General features: G+C 40.2%; 1 protein-coding gene across 3 annotated transcripts in view; it reads left to right on the top strand.

The window, feature by feature from the left end:
• csnk1g1 (casein kinase 1, gamma 1) overlaps nucleotides 1-25363 on the top strand; it is a 35196-nt gene extending 9833 nt beyond the window's left edge. The window contains exons 4-14 of one of the 3 annotated variants that reach the window (XM_071534260.1): nucleotides 701-770; nucleotides 8025-8176; nucleotides 9707-9941; nucleotides 10241-10326; nucleotides 11918-12002; nucleotides 12255-12403; nucleotides 12511-12618; nucleotides 14418-14528; nucleotides 17654-17760; nucleotides 19498-19521; nucleotides 20521-25363. In XM_071534260.1, the coding sequence (XP_071390361.1) occupies nucleotides 701-770; nucleotides 8025-8176; nucleotides 9707-9941; nucleotides 10241-10326; nucleotides 11918-12002; nucleotides 12255-12403; nucleotides 12511-12618; nucleotides 14418-14528; nucleotides 17654-17760; nucleotides 19498-19521; nucleotides 20521-20575 (1182 nt within the window). In that variant the 3' untranslated portion in view covers nucleotides 20576-25363. The remainder of the gene's footprint in view (nucleotides 1-700; nucleotides 771-8024; nucleotides 8177-9706; nucleotides 9942-10240; nucleotides 10327-11917; nucleotides 12003-12254; nucleotides 12404-12510; nucleotides 12619-14417; nucleotides 14529-17653; nucleotides 17761-19497; nucleotides 19522-20520) is intronic. The other 2 variants (XM_071534259.1, XM_071534261.1) reach the window with 2 other exon arrangements.
• Nucleotides 25364-25617: the final 254 nt, after the last annotated feature.

Genomic DNA, 25617 nt, shown 5'->3' with positions numbered 1-25617 from the left:
CAAGTTGGAGTGTATTTTTAAGCTTGGCCTGGGCACAAACTGCATTACATGGTTATCATTAGTCATTTTTGTGTTCAGGGTTGATGTCTTGAAACATATGACCGATGCAACACCTAGCTTTGAAAAGCTCCCAAGAGCATCAGTGTTCAGAATTAACACTCTTGGCTACATTGCTGGTATATACCAGGCTGTGCTATGTGTGGTAGGATGGTTGCTAAGCAGGACTGTTAAGGTCTTGGGGAGAAATGTGAATGAGTGCTGATACTTGGCTAGGTGTGCCTTTTTAATGGCTGCTGGACTGGAAATGAGTCATGCCTTTATAATAGCACCCCAGAGAATTGTAAATTGCCACAGTATCAAAGTATGAAGCTCACCAAACCAGCCAAATAGTTTTCAGCTGCTCACGCTACCGTATGTTGCACTGCTGGTGCCGTGCTTTGCTACCATTTGAGAAATGTTTCCACACAAGAGCTTTTCAGTACCAGTACTGTGTTTACATTCAAAATTGCAACCATGACATGTATCGCACAACTGTAAATCATTATAAAACCATAACTTATAGTAAGATCAGTTTTGTAAAACATTTTACCAGAAAATGATTCGCCAGGCATCTTTGGATTGTCCTTTTTAGTGAAAGTAATTATCCAAAAAAAAAAACTTTTATTAAATGAGTCCCTGTTTGGTTCTCTCCCTCATGCAGGAACCAGTGAAATCGAGGGCTCCACAGTTGCATTTAGAGTACCGGTTCTACAAAACATTGGGAAGTACAGGTAAGGTCATGGATAAGATTAGCTTGCTACCCATCCTTGCATTTTTGTGTTACTGTATGACAATGATTTGACTGTTTTGGTAGATGAGCCAAAAAGATTGCCTCATTTCCACAACAAGTGATTACTCCATTCAGGTTACTGTCAGTCATATTGATATTAAGCTGTGGCAGCAACTTACTTAAGTCTCTAGAACTCTGTGTGTGTGTGTGTGTGTATACACAGAGCCTGTGGAAAGGTGACTTTGCTCACAAATCTAGGTAACAGGGGATCATGCAATCCAATATGAGAAAAGAAGCTGACATAAATCCCCCTAGTACACCCACAAAACAGGTGCAGTAGCTGGCTTCCTTCCTGATCCACTGAAACGACTTCCCTGTTGAGAGAAGACGCAGGAAGTATTTTTTTGTAACAGCCAGTCCAAACTGGGGGGTATAATATGCACAGTGCATATTTTGTGATGTCTTGTCCTCAATAGACTCACCGCACACACGTCTTACACTCTAATTATTTGTAATAATATTAACTCCGTCTTCATTCTCCGTATTACACAATATGTCTGGGAGGCGCAGTGTTGGTCTTTATGTGTGCATTCTGTGTCTTTGAATGAGGAAGGAAATGCTGTTTAATTGTTCACAGAGCAGCACTGTGACATGGTTGCCCTGACATGTTGACATGCTATATTTCTGCAGTGTAAACCAGACTGATGCGTTGTAGTAGTGACATGTAGCAAAGGAATTCTCACTTTTTTAGGAGCTGCCTTTTCGCTTTCCATAGTCTCATTAAAACGTTAAATGTCAGACCGAGATGAATCACACCATCATTTTCACTGCATGAGCTGCTAAATGGTCAGAGGTGAATGCTAATATATATCACCACATCTTTCATTACTTGATATATTTTATTATTATTTTCATTATTTATTTGATCATTAAATATTTATTTTATCAGTTTATACACATAATGGCCTACAGCAATAATTTCCCCACACACTCTCTGGTTAATGGTGGTGTTGTGAAATCAACACTAGCTGCAGCGGTAGTGATTCCTTACAAAAGCTGACACAATTTGTATGTCTTTTTTTCCCCATCCCCCAAGTACACATATCTTTTCTAGAACCCTGCCATTCACACCTCAACATCCAGGATGTTAAATGAAGATGGAACAAAAACAAAAACCTCAAATACTCTTCCCATACCTGCCTACCGTCCCTTGGGAATTTTTCCATTTGTCATGAAAGATTAGTCAAGGTCTACTGACGCATCCCTGTTGCAACATCCACTGACAGGAATCTTGTGAGGATGAAATGACCACAATAGGAAACAAAATTACGGGCAACGCTCTTTTTTTTTTTTTTTATCTTGGTATGAGAGGAAATGGGTGGGAACACTAGAAACAATAGAAAGAACAATAGAAATATAACTTTATCTTTTAATAGCTATTCATTACTGTTCCAATAAAACTGGGTGAAATAATACATCGTCTTCCTCTTTGTCTTCTTAGTAGTAGTAGTCAGACATGAATAGACATTAACATAAGTGGAGCTGCTGGCAGTTAAGCTCATGAGATCAGAGTCGGATCATGCTGCTTGTGAGTTTATTAACCAGTAGCTCATTGTTTTCTTTACAAAACAGTTGAGTCACAATGTTCGAATAATTACAGGCTGCCCTCCGTCGCAGTTTTGCACAGAAACTAAAAGCCATGTTTTTGTGATGTATGTTCTTTGACAGGCTTTGTGGAGCTCTACATGCATATAGCCAGACTAGGAACATAATGTCTACTGCTTTGCAAAGGCAAGGGTTGGAAAAGGCCAACTGTGCGGAAGCTCATTAAATATTTAGAGACTGGGGCTGCCTCTCTTAGTACTAACCTGTCTCTGTCCTCTCCTCCAGATGGGATAACGTGACCCCATTTCTTCTCAGCTGTGTGCTGTGCCACAGTCCTATGTCAGCCAATCTGGCTGTCAGACAAAGAGTGTCTGTGTGCTTTAGTGTCTTTAAGAATTAATGTGGTTTGACTTGGATTCTCAAGTCGGGTGTCATTATCTAGGCATAACCAACTGTCACTGGATATTAATGATAATGATTCAATTAGGAATGTAGCCTCTTCTTCCATGTGAATGTCATGTGAAAATGATTCTTATCGATGCAGTCAGCAAATGCTGCCTAGTCTTAACATGACTACGAGGCATTGTTGTGCCAAGACACTTATCAGGATCGAGAGAGGTATCGTTCAGGGACGGGTGGAAACTAGTGAGCCATGTAAAGGTATTGGCAGCCAGGCTTCACCATGAAACACTACACCAGCTCTCTAGCCACTGCTAGCATCTCAAGCAATAAACTATCCCAGTAGTCAGACACCGTACCAGATTTGAACTCAATACCACCATGCAAAGAAAAGGTCAGAGGTCTTATCCTAGTGGTCAGTGGCCAGAAGCCGTTCCCTTCAATGGTAAAATGAAGGACATTGTTTAGGATTAGCACTTCTCCCTGTTCACTATTTTGCTTTAAATAAAAATAAGGGATTGGGAGAAACCAGAGAGCAGAGAAGTCCTTTAATAGTCTCCATCATGCACACTCCTGTTTATGTAAAGCATCACCACACCAATACAAAACGTGACTGTAGACGCTGGTAGAATAGCCACAAAGATTAATGAAGCTGTGTGTGTGATTTGGGTATTAAGTGAAAGCTTCTGGTGTCTTTCAACAACGAAGACGATTTAATCTGTGGTGTTTAAAGACCACGTGAAAAGGTAATCTGAGTTGAGTTCATGATTATTTCCACTGATAAAAAAAGATAAAGGACTTCAATGAGTTATGAACAGTGGGAGGAGGGTGCATCATGTTGCTGAATGGTAGACAAGTGCTGCAGGATAGCAACTCGTCACATAGAATTTGAAGAAGGGGCAATAAAGAAGGAATCTAGGTAACCTCCCTTTCCAGTTATTCTTCCAAACAGTTTTGCGGTGCAGTTTTATTGCATTAAGCTTCTCAGTCCTAAGGTCAACATAGAAGTCCACTGCAAACCTCCAAGCACTGGGGTAGTCTCATCACAGCTCATTCACCTTATTCAGCTTTGGTGTAAAGGACTGCAACCAGCCTCGCTATTAGCTTACAGTGACGCACAGGAAAGGGTATTGTTTAATTCTTCATGTAAGGTGGGCTATTTTATTGTATGGTTTGTAAAAGTTTCTGTCTGTATAAAATTGTTAACTGTGGCAGTATTTCCTGCTATGTGATATTGCCATGTATCATAATATTATGTTGTAACCTAAGTGTAAAGTCCTTAAGATAGTAGTTTTTTTTTGGAGTTGGCTCGGTGGCTTGGACTTTGTAGAAAGCACGAGCCATGGGGCTCCAAATCCTTTAATCCTATTCAGCCTCGTGTCAGTGATGGTTTACATGCAGTGATATTTTAATAAATTGGTAAAAATATTTTCCATGCATTTGTTTTATTTTTGAGTGCAGGGAGTAATTTGCCTTTAGGGTATTTTTAAATTAAGAACAGCCTCCCCATCTATTGGTAATACCTAATGGGTTAGAACTCCTCTCCAGTCTTGTGTGTGTGTGTGTGTGTGTGTGTGTGTGTGTGTGTGTGTGTGTGTATCGAGGGTTTGGAGCCAAAGGGGCGTAAGTGCATTATAGTAGATTTTACAGGAGAGCCAAAACAAATTTTGATCAAACTTGGATCAGCTGCCACATACTAAGCACAATATTTTAACTTTTTGTGTTATCAGATTGAGCATTACTATAAAAACAATACTGCTACAGTTTAAGTTGAATTATATTTGTTAACTTTTTTTAAAATGGCAAAAGAGTGAAATACGCCTTTTTGGCACAAACATTTTCCCAATACAGCCATGCAGAATATGGGCGTATGTAAGTAAACAATTGTAAAACACATTCATTTTAATACAAATCTAGTAATTACACTTCAATCAACACTGAAATATAAAACAAGATCAGAATGAATATCTTTATCTTGAAGTAATCCTCAGCTACTTTCACCGAGGCCTTTAAAATTGTAGTTACATGGAACATATCAAATTGATTGATACATTTTTTCTGTTAAAAACGTTTAATAAACCTTTTTAATAAACCTCTATAGACATAAGAAACTACTTTTGATTCTAAACTACTCCTTTTTTTCTTTCTTTTGCTAGTATAATACATTTTTGTATGTGTCCCAGGACACATCACTTATTGATGTGTCCTGGGACACATTCAAAGACCTGTAAAACTCCTCATAACACTGAGGGAGAACTTCAGCTACCAGCAGTCTTACTATCAGAGCTCATCTTGACCAGTTCACACTCCTAACATTATAAAATAACATTTTGAATCTATAGGCCGTATTTCATGGGAATATTAACATATTTACATTCATCTAATATTGACCTAGAATATTGATTAGGATATGAATAGGATACTAAAAATGATGTGATCATGCTGCCATGCTAGCATTACTTACGTCAGCATGCACACATATATATATATATATATATCATATATCGAGGGCTTGGAGCCAAAGGGGCGTAAGTGCGATTTTATATATGTGTGTATACAGTATGTATGTGTGTGTGTGTGTATATATATGTATATACAGTATGTATATGTGTGTGTGTGTGTGTGTGTCTTAAAGTAGGACTAAATTTGTAGTTGCATAGGACCAATTTCAAGCTTGAGTAAGTAATGGCCCAGAACTTTCAATATTTAAAAATTAAGATACTTTTCCCTCAATGGCACTAATGGCTCTTAGATTCAGACTCCTAGGAAGGAAGGAATGAATGAATGAACAGATGAATAATTTCCGACCTCAGATGTTCAAGATTAGGTCATACATTTTTGGGACGATACTTCTTTTTACCATCAACAAGTCCCATGTTCAGTTCCAATGGACTTCATCCTATTTGCACCAAGCAGCAGTCGGTAACAGCACACACACCAATGAAAATAAATTTGAAAAACAAAATTTGGAGGAATGTCCTTAAGACCATGTCAGTGCAACACAACCAGGCATTGCTCTCATTGTTCTTTAAGGAAGTAGGATGAGAGAAGCCTAAAAAGTACCTTTTAGGATTAGTAGCTTTCATCACAGGTTTATTCAAGCCATCTTTGAGTGTTCCAATACAAGTTCGGTATGCCCAGCAGCACAATATCCTGTTGCAGCACAGGATAGCTTAGATCTCTGTTATCCCTAGTTTTCATTTAGGAGTGAAAAGCTTGACCAACCTCATTTTCAATCTAACAACCGCTTATCCACTTATTTACAGCACAGCACATCTCCAATCTGACACCTTTTAGGCCTCCCACAAGCACCCGAGGTTTCAAGGCACTCATTCCTATGTTACAATTAGCAACCCACAGAACTGCATAATGGCGTCCAGAAACAGGATGGAGCACAGCATGACTCCTACATGCCCAGATGCTAGCTGACGGCATTACCCAGCTGGCACATGTCACATGAATATTTGTTCCTCAGCAACATATTGAATGTAAAGATGTTTGGGCACTTGATCAGCATTCATGTTAGCGGTCTGACTGATTATCAGTCTCTGCTCTTTAAGAAGCTCTTCATAGTTGTCATGTCATTCAGTAAATTGGCTGATTAATTTTGTGTTAATGTTAAAGACATGGATCAACAAAAACATAAACTACTTGAAGGAGCCTTTTAATGGGAGTGTGAATAGCAGCTCTGGGGTAAACATCCATTCATGCTTATCAAAGGTTAATTAATGGTGTTAATTAATGGTCCTATTCTTTGAAACTAGGGTTCAGGATCTGGTCAGAAAGGTAAAAAAGCAGTAATACAGGAATCACCCATTATAAATAAATGGGGGTTGTGTGCACATAAAACATGAAACCCTGCAAAAACATCAGAAATTACATTGCTGCAGGATGTATTGGCTTTTGTCTTAAATTGAGAATGCTTCTTTGTCTGCTCTATAGACAATGTCATTGCCAACTTCCCAATACTATGATCGTACGCTGACTGCAGAAAATGTTTTTTGTCAGTCTAAAGTTGGACACCCTCCAAAACTGACCTCAGACATGCTGATTCAAATTTTGATTTGTCTTCAGTTGAGTGTGGTCTTATTTTTGGTAGAGAGGCTGTTTAACTTTTTCAAAGGCAGAATTTGCACTGAAGCTTCTGTATTGTCATTAAATCATAGGAAAAGGTCAGTTGAAATGGCTCACACACAATCCTAGCTATTTACATTCTAAATTTTTGGCATTAAGCTGATACACCTTTCCAAACAACTAATACCAAGGAGTAAAAGGGTCAGACCTTCAGTGCCCTGCCAATGTTCCTGTGGCAATAGAATGATCACACAAGACTGAAGTGCTGTGAAAAGAAATAAAATAAGAGCTAAGGAGACAGATGGAAGGAGTTTTTGGAACAATTGGAGTGAGTAGAGGAGAGAGGATATGATTCAGTAGGGAGGTGGTGATGTGAGGCACTGAAAAGATGAGTTTACAGCCTACGAGGGACGATGGGAGTGACTCTGCATTTGCAGGCGGTGTAGTGTTTTAGTTTTGGGTTAATGTTTACCTAGCAGCATTCTCTGATCTCTGTCCTCAGTAACCTTGTACCGCTCCTCCTCCTATCTGTCCACTTTGAGGCCTCTGCTTATAGTTAACCTTGGATCCAACTTAGGAATATCATTAGTCAAGGGAGGCAGGAATAATAAACAGTCTCTTGCTACCCCCGCTTTCTCAGGACCCCTACCACTATGTGCAGCTGAAAGACTCATTCAGCCCATTACTGGTTTTGGTCATTTATTTGCTCTGCTTCAAATAATTTGCCGTTTACTATCTAAGCTAGTAACAATGATCTTCTGTGCCTTTGATGCACTTGCAAACATCATCTTGCCTTTTCTGATTTTACTGATTTTACTTGAGTTTTAATTTCCTTTGAACTGTCTTTTATTACACTGTATTGGTTTTATACACCAAATTGTGTTTATCTGTTTTCTTTGAAAACCTGATGATTTTATGACTTGTCTGTTTTATTTTTATTTTTGCTGCCTTTGTGAAGCACTTTGCAACGTGGATTTTGAAGTGCTCTATAAATAAAGACTATTATTATTATTATTATTATTATTATTATTATTATTATTATTATTATTAATAAACACCTAAAGAAAGTTAACCAATGAAGTCTTAGGGTTACTTAGACTAGAACGAGTACAGCTTTGTTCATGGGGCAAGTATTTTTGTGTCTTGTGTGTCTGATTGCTCTTTTCTTTTGTTTCAGCGGAAGGCCTGCCCCAGGTGTTTTACTTTGGGCCCTGTGGGAAATACAATGCCATGGTTCTGGAGCTGCTGGGCCCGAGTCTAGAGGACCTCTTTGACCTTTGTGACAGGACTTTCTCTCTGAAGACTGTCTTAATGATAGCAATTCAGTTGGTGAGTTCACAGCACTATATGACCCAGCAAGTTTTGACAAGAGTAGCAATTGATTCTATTTCAGTAGTACTTTGCAACAACATTCATAAGGATACATTATTCACGTGTGCACCAGCAGAGCTTGCGGCTTGCTTATTCTGTTTTTGAAAGTAAAGTAAAGGAGCTTCTGCTCGCTTGTTTTGATTTCTGCACCCTCAGTATTTAAATTTTGATTGCCAACTTTCGAAACAGGCAATCAGATTAGTTGTACATACAGCCCATCCGTCTAGGCTATTGCAGAGTAAACTATTGCAAGAATGAAGTAAAGCAATGCACGCTGTAGCCATGCACAAACACACTACTAATAACTGTTTGCTTTTGTCAGGACAAAATCTGTAATGCTCTTGTAGTGTGAGATATGCAAAGACAAGTTTTGAGAACAGTAAGCATTAATAGCCATTGAGAGCTGGTGAGGAAACCAGGCAGAAGAGGTGGAAACTACAAAACAACACAACATCATCTTGCCTTTTAGAATTTACCTCCAACTCTCTCTGCAGAACAGACAACCCCTGCTGCCCGCATGTCCTCAACTATTCTCTCTCCAAATTCAGCACAAATGAGCACACACATAATAAGTGCTGTGAGCTTAACTGCCTTCTCAATCTCAATCAATTTTTGCACAATTATGTGAAAAACAAAGTCATGTTTTGCATTTGTTTTGGCAAGACAGCGGAGTATCAAGATCCCTCAAGATCAAACCAAGTGAAGAGTCTTTTAATGTTTGACCCCCCTGTCTGTGCCACATCATTTAATGTGCCACCGCTACGTCGGTGAGACAACAAACTACAGGAAAGAGGAATTAATGTGAGCAGTACCTTAGGTTTCTGGCAGTCGTGTAGTTTGTGCTCAGCATTAGAGACCATTAATTCACTTGCTTGCAGTCACATAATAGAGCTAGTCTTTGATTTTTTTTTAAATAAGTAGACAATTTACTTGTGAGCTGTTATTTTGATTAGTTGCATGGATACATCCTGGAGGGTCAGAGCCATGAAATCAAATGAACACTTAGTTAAAATTTCTCAGCAGCATCCACAAAACATGTCATTGTCCTGACAATTTGCTGCTTTTGTAATCCTTAGTCCCTGCAGGATCGTCTTGCCTCTCAGTTAGCGGCTTGACATTCCAGCTCAACATCAGCACAGGCCTGTTGTGTGATAGTGCTGGGTCAGTGTGGAAATCATGCTGCGTAATGTTAGTGATGCATATGGACATAATGGGATCTCTTGTGGTGTTTTTTGGGATGTATGAGTCATGTCTTTGAGCTTCCCATTATGTCTTTGAGTATTAATACTGAAATTAATGACTAAGAAAATACCGGATTAAGATGCCGTTGAAAAGGTTGACTTCTATGGCACAAATGCTCCTTTGAGTCATCATGACATCTTGATTCCCGATTTCCTGACTCAGTGGCCTAGTTTGTGCTATTGTGTGCATTTTGTTGAGTAGTTAATGTTTCTTTATTGCTGACTCTCCCCTATCATTCCTCACCAGATCTCCCGGATGGAATATGTGCACTCTAAAAACCTCATCTATAGAGATGTAAAACCTGAAAACTTTCTTATCGGACGGCAAGGGAACAAAAAGGAACACATAATCCACATCATTGACTTTGGCCTGGCCAAAGAATACATCGACCCTGAAACCAAAAAACACATTCCGTACCGGGAGCATAAGAGCTTGACTGGCACTGCCCGATATATGTCCATCAATACACATTTGGGCAAAGGTGAGACTGCTTTCACAACTTTGTGTTCTTTTATGTTGTTTAGTGTTCTTAAAGTGTTCCTGTTCTGTAAGGTGGATTGTACTTGTAAAGAGGCACTTTTCTTTTTGAAGAGGTGTGTTTTGTACACATCTAAGATATTTGTGGTACACTTAATTTACTCTGCTTTAAGGGATGCCTGTTATACTGTAAGTGGTCAGGCTAAGTGGCTAGTAGTGGAGCGTTTCGATTTTTGCAATACTAGTGTTAATGTAGGTTTCTACAGCTCACTCCACAACATTTTGTTAAATCTTCTGTTACAGAGCAAAGCCGTCGAGATGACCTGGAGGCCTTAGGTCACATGTTCATGTATTTCCTCCGTGGGAGTCTACCTTGGCAAGGACTAAAGGTATGCCAAGTACATAGAAGTGTTACGAAATCAGTTTCAACCTATTTGGAAAAACAATCATCCATTGATAAACGCATCTGAGGGATGACATGATTTAACGCCATTCCACAACCTGAAACTCAAAATTATGACTGCATATATTATTTTAGCTTGTTCATCAACCATTTCAAAATATTTGTTGAAAGCCAATTGTGTGTTGAAGTCCAAATTCAGTGATAATACACGTATTCCAAGGGGGAAAATGTACATGCCAGGATTTCACGTAGTTACCAGTGCTTTCTTCTCCTCTTCAGCTCAACCTTAATTTAGATGACATTTTTGAATTGTGAAGATGGAGAAGAAGGCTACTGCCATAGAGAAAAACATGAAGCGATAGAGAAATCCTTTGGCTGTTTCAATATGAATCACCTGAAGTTGTGTATATAAATGGGAATTAAAAATAATAGGTCACTTAAGAGTAATCCAATAGACTGCACAGCCAAGGCCAAGTAGGTTTCATCAAGGCCAGGTTTATCTCTATGTTAAGAACACTGGAGTGAAAGCTGCACTAGGCAAGATTTTTATGCAAAAATACAACCGTCTTTTCGGTCTAAATCACAAAGTTGCGCTGCAACAGAAAAGTCTCATCCCCTTTAACAGACACAATAGATTTGTCCCATTTGCCCACATCACAGCTGGTGTCTGGTATGGACAGTGGGGGGAAATCTCCATGTACAGAAAGTGACGAATTGAAACGTAATAATTAACAGCAGTGAGGGAGCGCTCCATCCAGAGAAAGCTGGACTCACCGATGATGGCTAAACCCTTTCACCACCTCCACTCCCACCAGCCACCAAGACGGTCCCATGGAGTGTACAGTTTACTGATGTCACATTACCTGATTTCTAGGTTTTGAACGCTTCAAAATTCAAACAGTTACCTCTTGTTGCCAACATGTGAAGTTGCCTAGTGTGGCTTGAAATCACATGTTCGTTATTTAAAATGATCTGTAAATAACAGGATCCAGAAATAATCACAAATGTTATTTTAAAGGAAGTTGTGTGATTAAAGTAATGCTCTGGCCCTGACATGGAAACCAGACTATTCCCATAGCACCTTTTGTAGCTGAGAAATGGCACAAGCATGTCAAGAAGCAATTATATATTTTGGTGACGGAAATCGTGTTTCACAGTCAGTGAAAAGTCATGGAGATTGACATCAGACCTGGGGTGATGTCCCTACATGCAGATGTACTCACTTGGAAGCTGGTGCCAGCCGCATATTCCTGTTCTAGTAGACAGCTCTTTCTATTGGGTAAAACAGGAAAATATCTATCTTGTTATGTCCTATACAGCAACATAACATCATTGCCCTGTCAGATAAACGTCTGTCTGTGGTTTATGATGTCAGATTGAAATGGTCAGTGCCCACATTAGATTACAATTACACCATTTATGAAAACAATAGTGCACAACCCACACATGTACTTGTAATTTTTCGTTTTCCCAGCCTATATTAAGCTAAATGTCATTTTTTTTCATGTAATTATGATTAATCAACATTAAATAGCAGAATTAATTAATATGGCTTCCTGTTTTTGCATTTTCTGAAGGCTGACACATTGAAAGAACGATACCAGAAGATTGGAGACACAAAACGAAACACTCCCATTGAGGTCCTTTGTGAGAACTTCCCAGGTATAATTAGGGGTGGGGCTGTAAAGCTTGAAAGTGATGAAATGGATATTGGACTCGACCTGATTTGATGTAATTGCAGCAATCTGCAATTCTGTTCTGATATTTTAAGATAATAAAGTTTTTTCCAAATAAAATAGTTTGTGAATTGCCATCGCTCTACATATCCTTGCATGTAATTTTGTACCTTGCATTTGTTGAGCAGCCATGCATATAAAACATTAAAACTGCAATCTTTGCTTTGCTTCGCTTCAGAGGAGATGGCCACCTACCTGCGCTACGTGAGGCGGTTGGACTTCTTTGAAAAGCCTGACTATGAATACCTGCGGACTCTGTTCACTGAACTGTTTGAGCGAAAAGGATACACTTTTGATTACACTTATGACTGGGTTGGCAGGCAGATAGTAAGTAACTCGTTTTGACTATTAACTGTTACATTTTGAGGCAGAAGCAACTATTTTTAGCCAGCTGCTTGACTGCTCAGTGATGAATTGGTTCTTTTTTTCCATAGCCCACACCAGTAGGGTCTGTCCACATAGACTCTGGAGCGTCTGCTATCACGAGAGAGAGCCATCCTCACAGAGACCGCCCTTCACAGCACCCACCAATAAGAAATCAGGTACACCCATCTTTATTGCTTTCAGGAGCGGGCAAGGTTATCTCAGGCTGTTTTTCAGTGAAGGTTAAGGAACCGTTAGAATAGAAAAGTATATATAAGAGGTCCACACATGACATCCCACTCCTCTCAGAGACATCCACAAAGGGTTACTTAGTCTCAGAGTGACGTTCAAACTGGGCCAGCTAATGAGGGATTCTCTAACCCTACAGCTCTACAGATTTGGGATTCTTGGATTATTGGAATCCCACTACTGTCACCAAGCACAGCTTATTTAGCATGCAAAGCCTTGGGGCTTGTGTGACAAACATCATTATTGATGAGGTGCCTGATGAGTGTGAAACATCTGGTAGCAATTACATCTAGGATTTTGTCATTAATAAATCACTGTTGTCATAATGCATTATAATGCAAGCAAACGGCAAATACAGGTTTTTAAAAAAGCGTAAGACGTAAGTTCTCTGTATTCTCATTTTGGACTAGTTGGATGGACTGGTGACACCTGAACGGTAGCAGAGACCACAAATAATGAATTTTGCTGATTAAAAAGCAGTTCACAGAGGCTGTGGAAGGTTGCAATGATGGCTGGTAACATACTCTATTGTGGGGTATTATTTAGAATCCAACATAGCACCTTTTAAAAAAACTGATAGCCCAAGAGATGGTATTGGAGAGACCGTGTTTGATTTATCTGTGAAAATGGAACAGGTCAGACCATTAGAAAAGACCAATGGACTGCTGTAAACCTTTAATGGTTTCACTTGGTTTTTTGCCTTTTGTGGTGATCTTAATTGGAAGTCTCAGGGCTACGGTGCAAATATTTCTCTCAATTTTGCTACAAAGGTTTGTGTGAATAAGAACAATCATATACAAGTTTTTGTGGCAATAAAGGTTTAAGCCCTGGACAAATAGAAAGGGTCAGATGCTAGCATCAACAAACGCACTTATTGTTCTCAGTGGCTGCAGGCAAACTAGAGGCATTAAGTGCGGTATTAAAACAGTTTGATGCGGCTGCAAGCTTCAGCTCAGAACTTGGTTCAATTTCGTAGCGTCAACATGGGGAACAGACCACCAAAATAAAGAGTTTTCTAGCATCCATGAACTGCAGTGACCAGCTTCTATTTGTCCTCCTGTGTTGACACTTCAAATCTCCCATGTACAGTGTCCACTAGGGGCGTAATTTGCCTCGCATCCAAAGACACGCGTCCACTGACAATACCTATCTCTCATGGGCTTTATAATCAGATTTTGGTGTGAGTACACAACTGGATCTGTTATACCCAATATTCATTTTGTGTAACCACTGCTGCTGTGGCCACAACTGTTCGTTATTGTTTGAAAAACAATTTAGTAAGCAAGTGGATAGTGATTATAAACAGGTAAAAACATGAGAGAAATGCATCATGTCCTACATTCGCCTGTTTAGCATATGTCACAACCAAACTGGTTCTGAGGGCATAATTAAGCTTAAGATCTCAAATGCAGCATGCACCAGCTTCATTATATTGAGATTGAGGCCAAAGTTTGAGATCTGCAAGCATACCTCAACTTGGCTTCAGGCTCGTTAGTTGCTGGTCCAGCTCCCTGGCTTGAGCCTTGCTTTGATTTTGATTCACTCTTTTATTTTGTTTTTGTTTTTTTTTCTTTCCATTTTTCATGCTGCTTTGCACGATACCTGGCCTCGCACACCCAACCACCCATTTTACCTAACTCACCTATTCCATCACCCCTCCCTCTCCCATTGCACCCCCCAATCCCACTTCCCCTCCCACCGCCACCGCCAACGCCCACCTCCTGAGCAGACAGCAGCCTCTGATCGACGAGGAGCATGGGAGGTGCAGCCCACTCGCCAGGCAAACTCCTCCTATCTGACCTCCCACCTGGCAGCGGACAGGCACGGGGGCTCAGTGCAGGTACACACCACTCACCTGATCAACCAGCAGCCCCTGCCCCTTCTCTATGGAGTCAGATCTGTCTCACAGGACTTAATCCAGAATACACAACCAGCAAATGTGCAATGTGGCCTGTAAATAAGAGATACTGAGCACAAATGTTTTACTATCATATGCAAATCTCCAAAGTCAACTCAAATCTTCAAAGCAAAAAGTTGTTTTGAACACTGTGGAATCTGTATTTGTGGATCAAATTGGAATTTACATTGGGTTGGTTGACAGAGATTTCACCTTTATGGTATGTGACTTGACATACTTTCAAAGAAAGACTAAACAATGGTTGGATATGCATCCTGTCCCACTCATTATAACACTAACCCACAATGAGTGGCTTCAAATATTAGCGAAAACATTTTTTTAAAAACAAAGTTTGACATTGGAAGTGTTGAATCTGCATTTGAGAGACAAATTGCTCTTACCTGGGGTTGCATATTTTTATGAATTTTGAGACACAGCTTGTACAGAAGAGACACTAATGCATTTTACTCAAACAAGTCACATGATGCTGTTGAATTCCAACACCATTGTGAGCCATATTTGGTCCCTAGCTCATTCAATGTTTAAAATGCCAATTATTATTTCAAAAATATGGTTTGTTGTATAGAGTACAACAGAATTTAAATATCAGGATTATTGTTTCATATTAACAGGACATATACATTTGTGAGTTTTGTATTCTAGATGTATTCATATATGAGACAGATCTACAGCCATACTTCTTGCCCCCGCCTCCCCCCCGCTGGGAAATGTTATTTTTCTGCACCACCACACGCATGTCATATTGTGCCACCCACCCCAGATGGTGAACATGTGATGTATTGTTACAAATGGCAAGCCTGTTTGCGGCATCATAACTCAGGTCCTGCTCTTCATGGCCCTTGGACGTTCTTTGGAAGATCAAGAAGCCTCTTGCATGGCAGGGTGACCTGGCTTAGCTGGCTTAGTGCATGCTCTGAAGTCATTATGCTCTAGTTAATATTGCATAACTGGTCTTCAAAAGGACAAAAAAAGACTACTACCACAGTTTGATTATCTGTTAGAATACCATTCCTCCCGCAGGTTAATGGAGCCTCCAACAACGGCTATTCTGGCCAGCAGACCATATGTTTTTGTTGGTTTGTTTTCCAGAGTTGGTTGGTTGTTCATCTTTGCCTTTCTGATTTGAAGGATGCCTACATTTTTACAAGGGTTACTGCTGTCCTTAAGTTTGTGAACTTTCATATGTTGGTTCCTTAGGCACGCACATTTTATCCAATCAACATTAAAGGGCCATTAAGTAGTCTATAACTTTTATCGACCGCTATAGGCGACCTAGGAATTGCAACAACTTCAACAAGTCCCTGGCACAGCTTACAGTGGGCTGTAATTTTACACATTTACACAATCAATGAGTAAGCTAGCTAATTAGAGCAGAGATCCAACCGAAACATCTAGTGAGAATATATCACAATATATCACAATCCTGTAATAATGCTGCTTTGTCTTTTGCTTTTTTGGCTTGAGAATGAAATGTCTTCTGATGCCGGTCGCTTGCTCTTAGCACCGTCCTCCGAGCAGTGGAAAGTTTTTGTTCCAAGACGGAGTAAGGTCTGGAAAGTGAGTTTTGACAGCCAGAAACCTCAGCACCTGGCCAAGTAATTGTTGTGCCACTGGTACTGATGAACAACCCTATCAACCCCCTGCAGATACAGTATATTGTGGTCATTTTGTGTTATGGGGCAGTGAAAACTTATTGCAACAGCTTACTTATAGCACCTTCTTAAATCAACAGAAATAAATGTGACTTGAGCCTTAAAGCTGCACTGTGCAAGAATCTTATGTGAAAATGCACCTGTCTCATCAGCCTAAATCACAAAAGTGGAGCTGCAACAGAGAAGAGTGTTTCACCCCTCCTAATTGAGACACCCTAGATTCACCCTGTTTGCAGGAATTATGATTTTGGTGTCAGGCTTGGTCACTGGTGGGAAATGTTGTTTGTGCACAGAAAGTGACAAATCAGAACTTTAAGTGAAAATATAAAACTTGCTTCTAAACAGCAGCAAGCAAGTGCTGGAGTCACAGATGATGGCTGCCAAAAGATTTTCTTCATCACCTCCACCCACACCATCCACTAATGAGAAGAATTGTAGGTGTGAGGAGTGTGCATTTTACAGATGTCACGTTACATGATTTCTGTCCAAACAGTCATTTCTTGCTGCTGTTTCAGGCTGCTAACTTTCAAAATAGCCTACGGCAGCTTTAAGTTATAAACATGTATGAGATGTGTTAAAGCTTAACAAAAATATTTATGACACCGTTTAGTAATTTCCCTTTGTAGGTAGTTGAGTTGACATTTTTTTAAACTATCTGAATAATTAAGCAAAATTCCTGCCTGGGCCGAGGAGATTGATCATTTCAAAACATACATTGTGGAAAACTAAACAAATCTTGCAGAATTCACACAGATTTCCAAAGGAACCGGGACAGGGTGCAGTTACATATCACATTGTGCAGCTGACCTGCATTTCTTCTATATATGTCATACACAAAGTAAGATGCAAAAATGTCCAATCTCAAACAAAGGGCTCACAATACAGCGTACTGATAAAGATGGTGAAGTACGCAGCTATCAAGCTCCTGTATGCCAGAACATAGCACTGTGACTATGAATTCAGCCTGCATACTAGTAACAGCACTGATTAGGTCAGTATGGCAGAGTGTTGGTTTGATGCTATTAACTCTTTAAGATTTGCTTTAGCACTTATGGCAAGGGGAACTTCTGAAGCCACTCAAATGTCCATGGCTCTGTTGCAGCAGCCCACCAGTTAGCATTGTCTTAAGTTGGAGAGCAAACTGAAGTATATTTAAATTTTTTAGCCATTCTAGCAAACTAAACAATCATTCTTTTTTAATATTTACATATTGACTGGATAGTGTTATTGATGTGGCAAAATAACATCCATTTATACAACAGAACTTGTTACCATCTTTTTTTTCCCCCCAGATTGGTTCAGGCCAACATGTAAAAAAGAAACATTTCTGTGGGTTTAAATAAACGTTAATGGTTGTGTCGGTTGTGTCTGAAGTAATGCCTCTCTGTGCCACAGGTGGTCAGCTCGACCAATGGGGAGCTGAATGCAGATGACCCACTGGCGGCCCATTCCAACGCACCAATTACAGCTCAGGCAGAGGTGGAAGTGGTCGATGAGGCAAAGTATGTGTCATGCATCCGCCACCCCCCCCCATCTCTCTCTCTCTCTCTCTCTCTCTCTCTCTCTCTCTCTCTCTCTCTCTCTCTCTCTCTCTCTCTCTCTCTCTCTCTCTCTCTCTCTCTCTCTCTCTCTCTCTCTCTCTCTCTCTCTCTCTCTCTCTCTCTCTCTCTCTCATGCTACTTTTTTTGCTATGCTGTGGATTTGTGGCAGCCCCTCCCCCCAGCTCTCATCCTGCTTTTGCCCCTCTTATCTACCGTTTACTGACTGTGGTTTTTGATCATGACCACTACCTGTCCCTATGCCGACCTTTCAATCAGATAAAAACCCAGTAACACATTGTTTTTTGGTGCTAATACAAGTTCTCATAGGAGTGCACCGAGCAGTCAGCCACCATCATTGGCTACTCCAGCAGCCACTGGTGATGTCACTTGTCTTTCTAGTAGCCTGACAGTCTTAAAACAAACAATATACCAAAACGCGTGTTCTCTTATAAAGTTTTTAAAAAATTATTTTGCTGGTTTGAATTTATTGATAATCGTGCAAAAATCCTCAACCCCAGGGTCGCATACACACTCCAATGAGCAGGTAATGTCAGAGATTTATAGCCAAATCTTACCAGCTGACTATACTCAAAAATAAAGTTATAATGAAATAAAGTTTTACCAAAGCAAAATATTGCAAATAAAGCAAAATAAGCTTTGATTTCCTCTGTCCTTAGATGTCACATTTCATTACGTAGTGATGGTGTACAAGGCTCAAGGTTTCAGAGGTTTTCCATTACAATAGAAGTATCATATTTTTCAATAATGTTTTCAGCAACAGTCAGTTGTCTGTTATGGTAATTGTAATAGTATACAGCGCGGTGATGTTCCATCTTTACCCGCCAGTGTCCATCAAAGCGCTGTTAAAAATTATTCCCTTCTGCTCTCCCCATTGTATCTCCCAGAGATTTGTTCACTTTAATCTGTGCCCGTTTCTATTCCTGCCTAGATGACAGGCCTGTCTCCTGTTTACTCCATTCACACAATTGTTTGATATGATGATTGGCATGTTTGCTGCCAGGCTCTTTGATACCTTGTCAAACAAATTGATGTTTGATAGAATATGCAGTAATAAATGCAAATCACACCGCTGACACCATTTAGGCTAATTAATGTATTGCATATGGAGGGAAAATGAGGTTCCCATGATAAAATAGCACTATGTGTATTTGTCTTTTGTTCATCTTATTTATCTTTTTCTACATTCACAGATTGAAGTTTTTGCTCGTGACAGCCAAACAATGTAAACACAAATTACTCGAGTTTTGCAAATGCCTGCTTTTAAGCCATACAGGCTGAGGCTAGGCCTACTCTCTGAACCTGGTTTCCATCAGTGAAAGGCATGCGATAATGCACTATTTAAATGAAGCATTATATAGGCCTATGCCTGCTCTAGCTGATTTATTTGAGCTGACGTCTTTGTTGATTACGCTGCCGTTGAGCTCCATGAAATCTGAATGGATCCTTGTCACATAATAAAGACAGCTTCCAGCCCACATAGGCTCTTGGAAGTCTGCTAACATAGGTTTAAGGAGACACGATTATGGAACAGCAACTCTTTCCCTCTCTGTGTCCACCTGTGTGTCCTGTTGCTGTGTATGTGTGCATGTGTGTGTGGCATGAGGCCAGTCCCATCATCTTGGTCTTGCTGTATTAATCTATCTTTTCTCTTTACACTCTTTCTTCTCTCTTCTGTAGCTGCGTGAAAATGCTCAACCTGTGGTGAGTCCCTCTCTGCTAGTCCACATCAGACTCATGGGACAGGGAGTGGACCAGCCTAGGCTGGGCCCAGTGGAGTTGTTACTTCCAAATTGTAAACAGACTCTCACTGGAACAATAGTGCCACATACTGTATCGACCCATCCAAACCGCTCAGTCGACTTGAGATCAGTTCTGTGTATTATAAGTCTCAGTCTGTAGGCTGTGCGTAAATAAATGGCCTGTTCAGCATTTTTTTCACCACAGCCTCATGTCAATAAGTTGATAGCATTGGTATCATGAGTGACGAATAAAACCCTGCTGCCATGTCAGCAATAATGCAGTGAGCAGGTGTCACCTCAGGAGAGAGAGAGCAAGTACCTTAGTAGATCTTGACTAACTTACTTTAAGACTGAATTCTGTTCATTGAAGGCCCACTTGATATTTCTAAGCAATGGCATCACTCCTCTTTAGCAGCAAATTGGATTCAAGTCAAAGGTCGTGTTGCATGGTGCACCATTATTTTCTATTAATAGATTTATCTAAGATTGCCCAGTCACTGTCCTATGTCTTGGTCTACAGCTGTTTTCCTGTCTCTGTATGTTTTTATTGACCATTCAGGCTCACCATGTCCCGTGCTCTTTGTGTGCACCGCTCCATATTTGCATATAAAAAATATTGCCCTCTGCAGCAGTCTGTAGTTGAGTCCCCTCTGCCATTTTTCTGTTCATAGTGACAGCTCAAAAATGGCAGGAGATGATTGAGCACACAAAAACTTGGTGGATGGCAACACATCCATCTTGTCCTTGGTGCTGACATTATATTAATCACACCTTTGACAACTGCAATCGTCTCTATTAGGACTCCATATAAATATTTCTGTCAAGATTTGGAAGACTCTAGTTGAACCTGCAATATATAATACACTCATTTAAGCAACCCGCTAGTGTTTTGTTTTTTTCTTTTTCTTTCATCTGAAGGCTCTCATCTGCAGATTGTATTAAAGTGTTTCTCTGTCTGCAGGTGCTGCTGCTTCTTCAAGCGAAAACGGAAGAAGAACACGCCGCGACACAAATGATCATCCACCGGCCTGAAACGCTCCAAGTGTCCGGCTCAGTTGATTGTGATTTCAGAAATCAATAAGGTCCCATTCAGAGGAAAAGGAAGACACCTGAAAGATCTTAATTGAATTGTTCATTGGGGGGACCAGATAAAATGGTTGTTGAGATCTACACAAGACACGTGTTTGTCTTGATGGGAGTCATTTTTCAATTTTTGTTTTTTTCTCCAAGATGCTTGGGAATGTTTAGCAGGCCATTTGGCCAGATTGGGATCCTTCATGTTGGAATTTTGCAGAGGAAAATGGTGAATTTTATTTTGTTTTTTTGTTTTCCAAGAGGCATTTGCCTAGGCATTTGTATTTTTTCTGTCCTCTTTTTTGCCATCTCCTTTGTTCCCATTTCTCTTCTGTGGAATTGCAAAGGAAGAGACGAATCTTTCCTCTGGAATCTTGCCACCTTCAAACGTACCTGTTGCATACTATGATTTACTTAGCCCTTTCTTGCACTCACAGAAACATGCTCTGTTTCCCTCTGTCAAGTCCCAATGGATTGTGGTTTGCCCCTTGTTAGTTTGCTAACTCATTTTGGCACAAAGCCCTTTTGTCATTCCTGACGTGGGACTGAATGTAAACCTGAACACACGAGGAATCAAGAGTGTAACTGCCTACATCTACACACAGGCGCAAGAGCATCAACCTGCCGTTAGGCCCCTGCACTTTCTCCTCCAAAGAGGTCAAACCTGGCACTAGGACCCAGGCCTAAGAGAAGAGAAGACCAGAGAAGCCTCCTGCACTGTGTATTCTGTGTTTTCCAATGGATTCTGTTCAAGCTGCTTGGTTAAAGCACTCCCCTTAACCATGCTGGTGTCAAAACACACTACAGTCTTTTTGACTCTCATGTAGTTCTGGTCCTGTTGGCTTTGTGATGAGTGGCAACTTGACACTTGTAGGTTGGCTGAAAAAAAAATGCTATTTATGCTATTTATCTCTTGTTTGCCACAGATTTTCTTACTGATTCTTAAACATACACACTGAATGTATGGACAGAAAAGTAAATGACTTTGGAGCATTTATAGAATCTGTCAAGCGCATGGGAAGGAAATCGCATCAAGTAGTCTAAAAGCAAGACCAATGTTTAAAAAGATATATGAAAAATAAGTCAGACCAAATCTAGGTAGACTTAAGGGTGAGCGGAGTCTTCTAAAGGGTTTTGACCTTCATCATCATGTAATGGTAAATAATGGACTCTGCGTTCTATGCCAGTAGAAGCTGGGGGATATGTTGCTTTGGAGCGACAAGAGACATTAGTGTGATGTGCTTTGGAGATTCAGTCACAGCCTCTTTACGCTACTGTCCAATGCCTTAACCCCGACCACCACATCGCATAACCAGTAGGATGGAAGGTGGCAGGATAATGGTTGCGAGGTTTGCAGTAAAGTCTTGGGGTCGCCTGTATAATGAAGCCCAAGGTTTGAAAGTGAACCGTTTATTCCTGATTTAGTATAGAGCAGTTACAGCGACTCGCGTATAACACTGAAGATGTAGTCCCAAGAGAACAATGCCAAATGGAAAGTTGGGTATAATAATGTGTAACGGTGTTAAAATGCCCCCCCGCCCCTCCATGTCCAGTCTGAGGATCCTGTGCTGCAAAGCATTCAATGATGTTTGGACAACACTGTTGAACCCTGGTCCCTCGCCTCGATGTCCGGAGTGAAGCCCAAGGGTCAGCTGAAGGGAGGATAAGTGAACCTGGATGAATATGTTCATACCATATATTTTTTTTTTTTATTTCATTTTATTTTATTTTCCTTATGAGTGTCATGGAGGACTGCCTTGAAACAATATCCTCGATAATGTCACCTTGCCTATCCTCTTAACGCCTTCCCAGAGTGAATCTCATAGGTGTTTATTTGTTTCTTTTTTTAATTTTATATTTTGCTAATGTGAATTTTTGAATGCAATTTTGTTTTCCATTCCAAATAGCCATGGTTTTATGGGGAAAGAGAGGGTAACAAAAAGCTAGAGACCATGACTGCACTACATTTGTTGACCCCGGCTTTCCCTAAGAAGACCCTGCCTTCTTAATACTGTACTTAATGTGCTTATTACTTTAATTCATTGTAGCTGCCTCGTGTGTTAGGCCTTCCCTATAGGGTGCAGGGAATACACTCTTAACTAAATTGTTTTTACCCCCACGCCCCCGCCCACTCCTGTTTGTGCCATGACACACACACACACACACACCCTCTCCTCACACACACACACACGCACGCACGCATGCACACACACATACACACCTAGATGCAAGTCCTAGATGAATCGACTCTCTGCGGAGTGTTAGATTTGGCATTTTTGTGGACCTGCTCAGTCATCTTAGATAGAGATATACAATGTTGTAGATGTTGCAAACTAGCTCAATTAACCAGTACGTAAACCTGCTTGTTACGTGTATTTACACTGTATAGCTTTTGGTTTTCCTACCCCCTGGTTACTCATGTCAGTTACTCCGGGGTCTAAGTTATTGTGTTATTGAGAGTACTTGAATATGAAAATCTATGGGACCTTTTTCTGTTTTGCTTTAATTTTTTTTTGTCATTCTCATTATAATTCCAGAGATAGGATTTCAGGGGAATAGTGGGGGAAAATAGGCTATTTCGAATGACAGGTATTCTTTTCTTTGAGATGCCTTAGTGCCTCTTGACTGTGTTGGACAGGTGAGGATTGTGTTTCAGTCAAACTCGTCCTCTGGATTCCTGTGCTAGCTGGTGCGAATGACCGGAGGAACCTTTTTAGGGTTTTTATTTTCAGTACTTTGCTCAGGGGAGCGGCGGTCAGATCTGCCTGTTGGTTCAGAGGTTAAATCAAGGTTCAGATCTTGGGTGTCCCTGTGAGATATTTGTGCATATTTCAATGTGGTAGTTGAGACAAATCTGTACCATTGACAGACACCAAACCTGAACTTCTGTAATAAGAACATGTAGTCGAGACTTTATTCGGTCTAAACTATAGTCAGTGTTCGCCAGACCAGATCTTGAGAGCCGTGTTGAGAACGAGAGAGAATGCAAGAACGCGTTGCTTCTCGCAACATGTGAGAAGATGCCTGAACATGCTGAGAGCATTTTTTTTGTGTGTGTGTCCATCTGGTCTTAACTGAAAGTCTTGCGAGTGGAGAGTGTGTGATAAACGAGGGTCAGGCGAGTGGCTTTGCAGAAAACGGTGCCATCCGCCGCCTGCGATTCTCCCCGCGAAGCGTCAACGGCAGCAGGACTGTTTGACTCCAGCTCCCTAAGAAGGTTCACAGTATTCTTGTGCAGTGAGATGGATATCCAGACAATAGCCTTCAATGTCCCCCTGAATTCCCCAATGCCATTCCTGAGACTACTAGCCCATGCCTTTACCTGTGCCAGGAAATATATGAAGCTGAATGTTTTTTCGACCACCGCATTCCACCTCATGTCCGCGACTTTAACTGTGTCCACTGTCATTTAAAAAAAAAATAAAAAAAAAATCCTACAAACAAGACGGTTTCATTCAGTACCAGGAAGTGTTGGAGATCTTAAATGGATAGAGTGTTGAAAGTGTTGCAGGAAATTGCAACTCAATTTTTGTTGTTGTTGTTGGCTTCTATCGGTCTCTTAAATGTTATGACTTCTCAACGAATCAACTCCATTTTAATTGAGCAAGTGTGTAATTTTGGAGTTGAATTTGCGTCATGTGACTGGTCATCTTTGCAACCTCTTTCTCTACCTTAAACCGTGGGTTGCCTAGCTACTTCGCTTATGGTTGAAACGGTAGATATATTACTCGTATGTATTTACTTTTTCCTCTCTAGGCCTCATCCAGACTGATATAAGAGTACTCTGCATAATGTGTATCTGCATGGCTTGTCTGGAGATGACACTGGTCTCTATAGTGAATTTTATGATGTTAGTCACCTGTTGGATCAGTAAGGCGCTCGGGCTTCCAGTCCTCCTGTAAAATAAGACTTTCCACGTCTTCTTCTTACAGCACATTCCATTTCAGTTCCCGCCATTTCTTATACGGTCGACTCCGATCGAACTTTGCGTCTTTGTGCTCACTGCTTTGGATTTACTTTGGTCGTGTGTAATTCACATCCCTGTGTGTCGTAAAGGTGTGTAAATCAAAGCAACGGAGAGTTATACAAGTGGAAATGAATGGCTTCGGTCTTTTTGGGTTCTCTGGCACTTTTTCCTTATTGCTGTACTGTAGAATTGTCTTGGATTTACTGTATATTTTCTTTGAGGGAGAGGTTTAGGGTGACATTACTGCAATATTGTGATGATTATTTGAAAATTGTAAATTGTACAGAGTTCACAATTGTAGTCTTTGTTCTTTCCGTTGGGATTCCATATAAAGATGTATTCTTTGATTTTTGTTTTTTGTTTGTTTTTTTCTTTCAAACTGTGGAAAACCGAATTGTACAGCTCCAAGAGTTTATCCCTCCCCTCGGCATTTTTTCAGAGCTATGATTAAGAGAAATCTTAAAACTGTAAATAAATATTATTGTGTTGAAATATGAATGTCACTTCAAAAATGTATTTGAATGAGTTAACTTAGTCAAGGGCTTCGAGAATGAAGGACCCACATTTCTTCTTTCTTTTATGGTTTCACATTTTTAAGTTGCAGAAAGGTAAAGGTCCTTTTTATCTGAGATGCCTATTTTTTCCTCTTTGGATTCATGTACAATGTGTCACATGTGAACCTTACAGAAATCACTTTTTATTCCCTCCACACCTAAAGGGAAACTCCAGTTTGCACCCTTTTTTATGTAAAATAAAAGATCTCTCCACCTTGTGGGTATGTCTTTTGTTAAATAATTTTGTAGAAAGCTTTGTTGATACAAATGCTGTTCTGATTCTACTGGAAAGGTCAATTTACTGTTCCAGTACCAATTTTTAGAAAGATGTGGAATATCAAGCCAGATAGTATTACCTGAATGCCAGAGTAATTCCACTCTATTTATTTACAATGAGACCCAAATACAGCCACAATAGTTTTGGTGTTAAAGATCAAAGAGCCAAGTGTATTTCTTCCATTTT

This window comes from Centroberyx affinis, unplaced genomic scaffold (assembly GCF_046629955.1).
Source record: "Centroberyx affinis isolate AG114_WGS23_722 - 3 ecotype Tasmania unplaced genomic scaffold, CSIRO-AGI_Caff_v1 ptg002510l_1, whole genome shotgun sequence".
NCBI lineage: Eukaryota > Metazoa > Chordata > Actinopteri > Beryciformes > Berycidae > Centroberyx > Centroberyx affinis.
The sequence above is the reverse complement of the archived record's forward strand: the minus strand, read 5'-3'. Positions and strand labels throughout refer to the sequence as shown.